This window comes from Lepisma saccharinum, chromosome 10 (assembly GCF_977018435.1).
Source record: "Lepisma saccharinum chromosome 10, izLepSacc3.1, whole genome shotgun sequence".
In the NCBI taxonomy this organism is placed as follows: Eukaryota; Metazoa; Arthropoda; class Insecta; order Zygentoma; family Lepismatidae; genus Lepisma; species Lepisma saccharinum.
In genome coordinates this window covers 87,734,409-87,745,985 of record NC_139238.1, presented here as the reverse complement: position 1 = coordinate 87,745,985, position 11,577 = coordinate 87,734,409, and the positions used below count along the sequence as shown (strand labels likewise).

General features: G+C 36.7%; 1 protein-coding gene across 2 annotated transcripts; it reads left to right on the top strand.

Annotated features, from left to right (window-relative positions):
- The first annotated feature begins 5,671 nt into the window (after window positions 1-5,671).
- Window positions 5,672-11,373, top strand: LOC145994434 (uncharacterized). Of its 2 annotated transcripts, none has more exons than XM_083130565.1 (6): window positions 5,672-5,806; window positions 7,104-7,207; window positions 7,480-7,630; window positions 9,070-9,225; window positions 10,251-10,405; window positions 11,049-11,373. In XM_083130565.1, exons 2-6 carry the CDS (start codon window positions 7,110-7,112, stop codon window positions 11,230-11,232), a joined length of 744 nt encoding a protein of 247 aa, XP_082986691.1. In that variant the 5' UTR covers window positions 5,672-5,806; window positions 7,104-7,109; the 3' UTR covers window positions 11,233-11,373. The 2 variants fall into 2 exon arrangements, with proteins under 2 accessions (XP_082986691.1, XP_082986692.1); XM_083130566.1 differs by having other exon boundaries at window positions 5,791-5,810; window positions 7,108-7,207.
- Window positions 11,374-11,577: the final 204 nt, after the last annotated feature.

Sequence of the window (11,577 nt, the reverse complement as noted above, 5' to 3'; positions counted from 1 at the left end):
TAGAAGCGAGAAAAAATAATGAAAAGGCTAATGTTTGTAGCCAATCAAATTACAACATTCTGTTTTTATCTGGCTTTAAATTCTAGTTAAACGTTATATACGTCAAATCAGGCGCCTGACATGCAGGTAGGTACACACAAAGCCTAAGGGGGCCCGAAAAAAGTAAAAATTATTGTTGTATCTCTCATGTGTAACATTTACGCAAAAAATTCACGATAACTTGCTTGGGCATTTTTACTCATTCATTCTTTTCTTGTATAAAAAGCAATTTGCCTTCTATTTTCTTCTCTCTCTTGACCTAGCACTCCCGAATTTAATATTTTAACAATAAAGTACACCCAACTGCCACGAAGCAAGTGTGAGGCATTTACATGTTTGTGTTGTTTTCAACCCAAGGAAGGAGGATAGAGATAATATTAGCAGTTCTTCCTTCCTTCCTACAGCTTCAGATTTCAGCTTCCAGAATACAGAGAATTACATTTTCATGGTGATTGAAATTATTAAATATCACTTTTCAGTAATTTATTATTATTTAAATACGACAATTTGCTGAGGTATCCCTGAAGATTTCGATCGATTCACATTGAGATTTCAAATTTAAAAACGGATGAGGGGCTCGCATTCTAATCTTTCCCAGGACCTCGCGAAATGTTGCTACGTCACTGCTGGAAATATACGAAGTTGGGTTTATTAGATGCTCTAGGAGCGTCTTGCATTATTGTTCTGACGATTTTTTTTTTCTGGAGTTTGGAAATAGTTTCTACTTTTGATGATAGGCCTCAGAATGGTATCCCGTATGTTATTCTTGAGTTTATTATTGCGTGGTACAAAGTTTTCATCATATCTTTTGTTAGGATATTCCTCAGGATTTGGAACATGTAACGATATGAGCTCAAAATTTTCGGATAATCAAGGCCCCCCGCAGGAGTTTTTCTCAGTTAGGGCAGAGTCATAGAAACTTTATTATTATTATTGTTATTTTATAAATCATAAAATTCAAATTGAATTACTGTGGTTCAGACTCGAGTCTACTATTTAGATTGAAATTGGTTTGACCTTTCTTCCTTTCCATAAACATCACACTTTGTTGGTTGGTCGTAGTCTCTTTGTATTTTTCACAATGTTCACAGTGACAGATATGAAGCAGAGTCAGAGACCGCTTACTCTACTGTCCTTCACGGTACCTCTGATCCATGTTTGTACATGCCGAAGGGCACTGTAATAATAATAATAATAATAATAATTAAAAATTATGTGAATTATCAAGGTCAAATCCCGACTTCGGGAAACGATTTCCCGACTTTTCGTAATGGCAAACAGCCGAGAAATTCCAAAGGATCTTATATAAAAGACGTTAATTTTTTATATTTTCTGCACTATGAAAGTCCGAAATTTATTGAAAAAACATTTTTTTCCAGAAGTGCAAAAACAATCACTTGAAGGGGAAATAGTGTGCACAATTCGAGGTTTTCAAAGCAGTAGTAAATTTTGAAAATTTCCTCTTCCGGAAATTGAGATTTTTTTTTACAGTTGGAACATTATTATTATTATTAATATTATTAATGTTTCCTTTCCAATCCCATACCAAACAAAATTTTTCCGGACCTGTGCATCGCCAGTCCCGGAAGTCAACATGATTCTAAAGTCTCTTGTGAAAAAGTTCTCCCATTATTTTGTTGAACATGGCAATTATTTATTATCAGTTTTCTTATTACTATTATTATTACTTTACAAATCATAACATTCAAATCACTGATTTGTAAAATTGAAACTGAGAGGTAAATCACAGAAAGCAATGTTATTTCTAATAAAATATTGCTACAATTTCACCATTCCAATTACATGAAGGTTTCCAGATATCTCAGGGAGGGCAAGTGCTACCCCCGGGCCCTCCCTGCGCACACCCTTGCGGAAAATGTATTCTATATGTTCGTCCCATGTGACATTTGCGTCAATCCATATCCCTGAAAATTTGCTCTCTGCAATTTCTTCTATTTTCCATTGTAAAGAACAAGTAGTTTCTCTTCTGAGTTCTATTAGGATTAAAATTTACTTGGAAAGTTGTTGTTTCATTAATATAAAGGTCATTGTGATTCATCCAGTCGGCCAACCTTTTCATTGTTTCATCGGTTGTAACCTGGAGGTTATGCATATTGCAGCCAAGTAATAAAATATTTGTGTCATCTGCATAGAAAACTGTATCTGTTGGTTTTAGATAGTTTGGTGGACTATTGATATAAATGAGGAAGAGAATCGGTCCCAATATTAATCCCTGGAGTACTCCCTGCGTAATGAGTTCTAATTTGGATTTTTCTTAATTACCTCTACATATTGTAACCTTTTTTTTCTAAATATGACTGGAACCATGAATTTGCGGTGCCTCTTATTATCATATTGTTCAGTTTTTATTATAATTTTATGATTAACCATATCAAATATTGTTAGATTTAGGAACGTACCATAAACATTCTTTTTCTTCCCTGCCTTTGAAAATTTTCGATAAAATGATTATAATGCATCATTTATTTTTTTGCTTTTCCTAAACGCGAATTGTTCTTGTGTTAGCACGTTGGTTTTGTCCAGAAAACCTATTACTCTGTTGCAGTGTTCGGAAAGTTACTTTTAAAAAGGTAACTAGTAACAGTTACAGTTAGTTGCTTAAAAAATTAACAGTTACAGTTACTCGTTTTAAAAAGTAACTCAGTTACAGTTACCTGTACTTCAAATGTAACTAAGTTGCTTTTACAGTTACTTTCTGCTGAAAATTTTCTTCCAACCAAATTACACAAGCCGATCATTAATTGTAATAAAATATTTTGTGAGACTAACATGTATTTTACTTATGTTACTGGTACATAATATAAGTCTTCGTATATTTATATTTATTACAAAATAAAGTGCTCTCCTGTGCTTTGCGCGACTCCATGAAGGCGTATAGGGGGTTATAGGGGGTGTGGAGTTAGAGCCCCACACTTTGTTGATCATGGTCGAAGGTGGGGGTGATGTGATGAGCACCACTTCCCTGGCATTCTTTTCCCCCCAGAGATCCACTTTATACGAAGCTGGGTTGGCGCTGGAGTCGCTTCAACAGGTGGAAAAAATCTCGGTTCTCCCCCACCGAGGATCGAACCCGGGGTCTCTCGCATGTTGGTCAGGCACCCAGACAACTTCTTTTTTATTATTTTAAGGAATACCCCTATGCGGTAGTATACCCCGTTATTCACATTTTCTCAATTTTCACGTAGGCTATGTCAATTTTCTGTTTTCTGCATTCTCATTGGAACAAACACAACACCCATGTCCGAAACGAACTAGAATCCGGGACCCCTGACATATAGTGCGTTGTGCTAACCACTCCGCCACGGAGGTTGACCTGAAGTACTGCGACTTAAACATTTGTATTTATTATCATTGTTGTCCTTACGGAATGTCCATTGGAGTGAGGGGGATTCTAGAAAGTGTATAGAAAGAGAGAGAGAGAAATATATCACTCACGTAGAATATATTCTAAGGTCTGTTTCGCACAAAGGGCGTGTCAGAGAGAAATATATTTGTTGTACAATTTCAAGTGTTTATGAAATAGAAAAGGATAAAAATTATAATGTAGTAGCCTATAATTGTGCGTTATCAATGGAGGTGAAAATTGAATTTTAAACTTACCCCTTCAGTTCTCTCTGAGGCGATTACATAAACAAACGAGAATGATCGTTAGGCCTTCCTGATTCTTTCGTTTGCCACTTGAGTATTGTAATTGAGGACTAAAAATAGTAAACGTTGTAAGTGCCAAAAGCGAAAGTGTTGGAAAATCGTATCGTTCTGCACATCAGCCCGTAAGAACGTGCACACTAGTGACCTCTTTACAGGCCCCTTGAACTACTCAGAGGGCTACCAGCCACATTTCACGTTTACCACATTATAAAGAATGGCATATTTCACAGTTTAACGTGGTAAACTGTGTTTGAATTATTGTGGCACTTACAGCATTTACCAATTTTAGTCTTCAATTCACTGATGTATCAATAATGATGGTGAGATCTGTCGTATCTGTTATTTCAAGAAAATGGGTTCTCATTTAAATCTTAAACGAATAGCAATTACCAAAATATATTACTTTTCTCAAAATGTCTAGAAATGCTGAATAATCATAAATAAGCGAAATCTATCCTGAAATATATTTACTTCCATTTTTAAATTATCAGGAACTGAGATAAATGAAATCACGTGGAAACAATTACATTATATTCCATTCATATGCGCATTTCCTAGTTCTTGTCTTCTTCAGTTTCGTTCATACTACCAGTATCGTTGAATTCTTTCGTAAAAACACTGAAATATTGCAGTATGTCCCTTTTCAGCTTAATCCGATATTATAGCAAAGAAAAAACTATCGCATGCTGCTTACAGAAGGGGGAAGTTATAAGGTCACTGAGGAACAAACTACAAAAACAAGAGACACCTCACAGCCCACACCTGACAATGGCAAACTGTCAGCAATAGGAAGGAATTATCCTCCTAGATGCTTATCTTCCCGCTTCTTGGAAATCCACTCCTCTTCCGAGGTGTGTATATCGTATTCACATCTTCCAAACGAAAGATGAAACATAAGATAAACCTTGAAATTCCTGTCACCTGGCTGGGGCCTACCGACTGACCACCGCCAGGAGACAAATTTAGTACAACAACTTTCTCTTTTCCTCTTCATCTATTGTTTGCAAGAATTAATGTATCAAAGGATGGGCTTTTATATGACAGCAGAAACTAAATTCCGGCTCACTTTGAGTACAAAATCGCCAATAATTTATGACACTTAGCTTACATAGCAATTTAACTGTCTCAAAGTAACTGTAGAAGTAACTGTTAAAATGGTACTTCTATCGTAAAAAAGTAACTCAGTTACAGTTACAGTTACTCACTTTTAAAAGTAACTAGTTACAGTTAAATGTTCTAAAAAAGTAACTGTTACTTGTAACTAGTTACTTCCAAGCACTGCTCTGTTGTACATTGCACGTTCAAGTATCTTTGAGAACACTGGAAGGATTGAGATTGGACGATAATTTTGTACATGATTCTTATTTCCTTTCTTGAAGATCGGTTTTATCTTCGCTATTTTAAATTCATCTGGAAATTTTCCTGATTTAAGTGTAAGATTACATATGTCTGTCAGTGGGTATAGTTTAGTGTCGGCACAAATTTTTATTAAGAAATTAGGGATGCCATCATGTCCAGCAGAATATTTATTTTTTAGTTTTTTGATGATTTGATTAACTTCATCTGGATTTACAGGTGACAAGAACATTGTTATGGGGATAAATTGTTTGTACTAACCACTGCACCTCCACAAAGCTCCTTCGAAATAAGAACGTTTCTGCACCTAGAAATGTACTACGCCACAAATTCACGTCTTAATTTTCATTGTTATAATCTAATCTTATTTTGCGATTAAAGCTCGTCGTAACCACTCCAAAAGATCTATATCAGAAAATGTCCAGAAATTGCGCGTGCCTTGTGTGTAATAGTTCCATTGTAGACTTGCCTCATATTCCAAAGAAACCAAATCTTACTTATCTGTAAAGACTTCAGCCCTTGAACTAAATGTGATATAGATATCCTGATCTAACCATTGTTATTCATGATAGGGGTACAGGAAGCGATAAAGTGTTGCAATATTTTAAGGCAATCTATGAAAAACAAAGTCTGTCAGCTTAAATATAAATACATTCTGGAGTATTTCGTATTTTGATTCTTGAGATGACATAGAAAACATCGTAGATTACTTCGTCTATCTTCTACCATAGACAAAATAAAGGTAAGTGTCTGACCAGTGGCTTATGCTGGGTTCAAAAGCTGGGCTATATGTTTTCAAAGAAAGGGGAAGATTAGCAATCAGTATAACCACAGATAAGTTGTATAACCGCATGTTAAGCGGACAGAATCGGAGTTGAAGAATTTGCAGCTTCTTGATGAAGTCCTGACAGGTTGCCAACTCCTAAAAAATCAGGTTGCCAACTCCTTTAAAATTCAGGTTGCCAACTCCTAAAAAATCAGGTTGCCAACTCCTGAAGCACCATCATCTTAATTACGTGATAAATTTTATGCACATTTTCTATTCGATCTTTCTTCTGTATTGTAGTCTCTGGATTTCGCAAATAGCGTAGCTAGCCTAGAATTTACGCTCCTGTTTCTGACACGTTTTTATTCCCTAAAAACATGGAATTGTACAGTGTGGTTTAATTGCGTCTGTTGTTCTATGCCGTAACTGTGTTATCCACTTAACCCTAGCCACTTAACAAAAGCATGGCAAAAATACCAATTTTTCTTTCAAGTGAGTGGGCTCCAGAACAATGTTTTTTGTTTGAAATGTATATTTAGCATAATTTATTTCCGTATTATTTACTGTGGAATGTACACAAAGAACCCAAAATGGTGATGATTGAGACAAATATGTTGCTTCTAGTAACATATTAAATTACATAAACAGCTAATGATGTAGTTTCGGTGCATCAGAAGAATGCGCAGTGAATAATTCTTATATTTCCCAAAACAAAAGTTAAATGTGAATAACTTGCAAGTGTTCTGGATTAAATTCCAATTTCTAAGCAAAGTGTACTGAACGTTAACAATCATTGAGGATCAACGGTAAGTTGCCTCCTCTCTGGACAACCCTTGGGGTACTCACCAAAGAAACACCCTTGCCCATACCAGGTCTCGAACTCGGGACCGTATGGCGACATCGTGAGTCTAGGCGTCTCTGAAGAAATGAGAGTGTAATGTAGATAAATGACTCAAGGCTTATTTCACATCTGGCGCACGAATATGTTCTTTGACGAGCTTCAGAACTTCATCATTTGTAGTGTGAAAACGGGCGTTGCACATTCAGCATATGAAGTCTCAGTCACTGAAAGTGAATTAGTGGTCACATGTGAAAGGATCTGCAAAAGAGAAAAGTGCTTGAAAAATGTCTAGCACCAAAATGCTACTGCACCGAAATGTATGGCACCAAAAAGTCCAGGCAACAAAATATCAGCACCAAGATGTCCGACTTCCATTAATAATATGGTTTAATTAGGTATGTCTCTCTTTCTAATGGCTGTTTTTTTTTTCAGATAGAAATGAGAACTTTCTGTGTGGTGTGTGTGCTTGTTGCAGTGGTGACTGCCAAACTAGCGAGTGATATTTCAGCGAATGAAAATTCAGCCAAATACACAAAGTGAGTATAGTATTAACTTTCAAGATAATTGTGACAAGGAGTTCAGGAACAAACAATTGTAGCAAATCCGAATTCCACTAGATAAACACTTTCGACAACACTCTTCTAAAGAAGAGAACGCTTTGTTTTTAAAAGTATATGATGTCAGTACAAATTGCTTAATAAGTAGATAATGTCAGTACAGATGGCTATTACCTTTTGCTGTTATTTCAACTGCATATCACCTAGATTATGTTCAATAATTTATATGGCTGTATGGCTTTTGTTTACAGAGAGAAACTGCTGTCAGAAAACAAGTCACTGGTTGAAGCAGATTACAACAGCTACGTGGATCAGCTGTTAGGTTTGGCAAGCTATGACATACTCTCAAAAGGATACGTAGATATTGTGGACGATTTTGGACACTTTGAAATATTAGATGCGGTAAGGAAAGTCGTGTATAACATTTGAGTTCCTATCAATTCGGAAATTACTATTAATGAGGTGGATAATATAAATAATCAATACACTAATGTAAATACTTTGGAAACAGGCCAGCGTTCTTAATAAAAGGCATATGGAGAAAATTACACAATGAATTGCTGTGGTTTATCTCAAATTTAAATTTGGGTGAAAACATATAAATATCAATCTCTCTTTCACGTAGTTTACCATGGGCTTTATTTTTTTGCAGGCTGACGAGACTCTGGCGCCCGTAGGCTCTGGTTCTTGTGTTGTGTCGTCCATGTGTGTTTGTGATTGTGCCTGCTTCCATTTCATCTTATCATGACTCATTCCAATCGTATAGTGCCAGAAAAGCGACATAAAATAAACGAAATCAAATGATTGGTTGATAGATTTGGTATTTTAAGTCCACTTTGTGCACAGTAAGGCTAATCGGGACTGGACTTACAGTTTAAAGTGGGATCCGAACCATTATATGCCTCCACCGGGTATCGAATACGGGACCTCTTGACTTCAAGGCGACGACGCTACCACTGCGCCATCGGGGAGGCACAACTAAATCAAATGAAATTCAAATGTAAATTTGCCGTTACTATGAGAAAGTAGTTTGAAATTTGAATGAAGTCCGCGTATTTTCTAAAACGGGAGAGAGAGAGAGAGAGAGAGGGGGGAGGGATCCTGGATTCAGCAATCATTTTTCACTATTCCAAGTAATGATTTCGAATTCCCTTTATTAGAGGTTTATCTCTTCAGGTATACTTCGACACTAGAATTGTATCTTCTTTCTTAAGTTCATGAATGTTATGCACCTAATGAGATGCATACTCATTATTTTCTTACAGTCCATAAATAATTTACACTACTACAATTAATTTTAGCACAGATAATAACAGCTTCAGTACAGTCATGTAATATTTTGCTGAAAACAGGCAATTCTTAAAACTATACTCTGTCCCGGGAATCTATGGAGCTAGCGAACGCAAGCAAGTCTCTGCAAACAGTGACTCGAAAGGGCTCGACCAATGAACACGTACGAGGGAACGAGATTGCGTGGTGTGGGAAAATCGACTGCAGCTACCACCGTTTGCAGGGTTGTGTGTTGCTTGAATGGGGTGCTCCGCCCACAAGCTTTCTCCCCTTTTCTACCGTTATGCGCGACCTTGCTCCACAGATTCCTGGATAGAGTACATAAATATTGTTTTCAAAATGTAGGTCTGTAGTTTTCTCTTACAAACATTCCTCAATAGTGTCATTAACCAACAGGTTGTGAGTATCCTGTGCTTTGTTCCCCAAAATTTTACAAGGCGACAAATTATTCACTCTTTCTCAATTCAATCCAAAAATAAGGTTTTGAAATTACTTCCCCTTCCAAGTAAAGCTTCAACTCGCAATTAATAGGTAATTTCTCGCTTTCGCAGGTCAACAATTCGACAATCCTAGTGGATTGGCTAATGAGCTTGGGTTCTCTCAAAGGACTAAGCAACATAACCAGAACCAGTGACGTCACACCTCGATATCGGAACAACTCTGGGACATTCTTCTTGGATTTCAACTTCGCTCTTCCAACCTTAGAGGTAATTGGAGGTTGCTCTCGTTTCCTAAACGCTTTGGCTATCAAATCTGAAGCGTAGGTGCAGTGCGAGTCATGCACGTGACGTTACAGTAATGGCCCCTCCCACCCATCGTTCTCATTCGTTAATTGCAGACTAAAGCTGGCTAGAACGCACGTTCTTGCGCATGCCCCTCCCACCTCGAGTCACTCTCACGAGGGTATAGCCTCACTGACTAGCTAGAGAACAGAAATCCGTTTTATACAGATTTATATTCAACAGATTACAGATGTCTGTTGAATGTGGCAACACCGTATGTGCTGCTGCAAACTGTGGCCTTTTACTGCGTGCGGTGTTGCCACGCTCCACAGACACCTTTAATCTGTTGAATAAAAAGCTGTATAGAATCGGTGAATTGTGATGTGAATTGACAATGATAATGGGTTTTAAACACAGCTGCAAAGAGCTTCTAGACCAAGACCGTATTTTTAGGACTATCTAATAGTAAGAAAAAGTTGTTTCACAAAAATCATAAGATCGTTCTTTTGGCTGATTTAGAAAGTCTGAAAATTGTGTATTGTATTTCAAACCTTTCTACCTGCACTGTATTTCAATTTGATCACGATCGAACCACAAGTTTTTTATTTATAGAATCTCAAAGAGGGCGATCATTTGGAAAACACAAAAAGTCGGCACTTTTTTGTTCTCACGACGATAAAAATAAATCGAAGTCATACTCGAAAGAAACTTGTTACCACAGCTAAACGCAGAATTGAAGAAGCTAAATTTTGATGTAACTCGTTTTTATGTAGCTATACTAGTTCATTTTTAATTCGAGTCAAAACTCGAGTATTCATAAGTTTTAATTTGATAGTAGCTTGTTCACCACTTTTCGTGACAGTTTTTGTTGTTCATTCTATATTTCTGTACTGTAAACGCGGCTACAATTCCCTACAAATGTAGGCCTACTTAGCAAGTATTAAGTAAAGAATGGTTTATTTGCCATTATGGTAAACATCCTACTTTCATTCATCGTGCTTCTGTTTCAGATGCAGTACATGTACACACTTCGAATACGAGATATGAAGTACGGAGGTTTCGTGTATACTACGCTCAAGAGCGAAGGCTCACAACTCAGCTTGGTTTACCCCAACAATGGGACGTTCTTCTTCAATGGCCTCCTCAGCACCTGGACACGATTTCAGTAAGTGGTGAAATAGGGTGAAATGCTAAATATAGGTACTGGAAAGAGAAATTGTGATTTCACAGAAATTTATATGTATAAATATTGACATGTGTCAATAAGAGTTATGGACTTCGATTCTTCGCAAACTTGAGAACACGAAAAATCGTTAATTGTTGCAAGTGTGTATTTGAATATGTGCAATGGTACGTCCTAAGTACTTTTATGATGCCAAAATCGTAAAATAACATGAATTTGACATATTACTTAGTTTTATAATGCGAGAAATGCCGCGAAAAATTAAAGTAAGGCAAACGGACTGTAGATGATATAGAACTATGTTCTAGAACTATGCACTTTCCATGAGACAAGTTTTCAAGGAGGAAGGCAAAACATCAAGTAGACGAGAATTACTTTCTCCTTGAAGTACTCTGAGAGTAGACTGAACCACGTAAAATCTATTTTCCAAGAGTTTTAAAACACATTCCAGTCATAATTACGAAGATAATACAATATGTTAGAAAGCAATCGCGAAATTTGAATAAAAATACGAAAAGTGAAAATAAAAACAATGGGTTTGAGTACAAATAATACCAAGAAATGTATGTCCCTAATAATAGGAATTCATAGAAAACTTACCTCACTGCTTTGTTTTGTTTCTCAGGCTTCTTAATGGTTCTTTGTGGCCATCATTCGACGAGTACCCACAGGCAGTTGGACCAATCATAGACGCCGCAGTCTACTCCCTCTGGGACACAGGGTGGCTCAGCATGCACGAAGCCCTGGACGACGGCACCTTCTCCGCCACTGCAGCTCTGGGACTTCCTGAAATACCATACAAGCATTGATTAACGTGATCATAAAGTATTCAAAGTGCATTGAAATGAGTTAATAGGCAGTGATCGACCCCACGGACAAAAATGGACGATATTTATTGTTGTTATATTGTAATAATGATTGTGTATGTTACTAAACGTATGGTAAGCTTATTCGTTTCATTATTTCAGAACAACCGAATACCTAGCAAGTATTTCTACAATGAATATACAGGATAAGTCTAAATGATGTTCCCAAATTAAAAATAAATATATTATTCACATTTAATATAATCGATATAATGGAATTCCTGGATTCTTTCAAATCGAGAACAACATTTTGACTAACCCTGCATAAATATTATTTACCTTCACGAA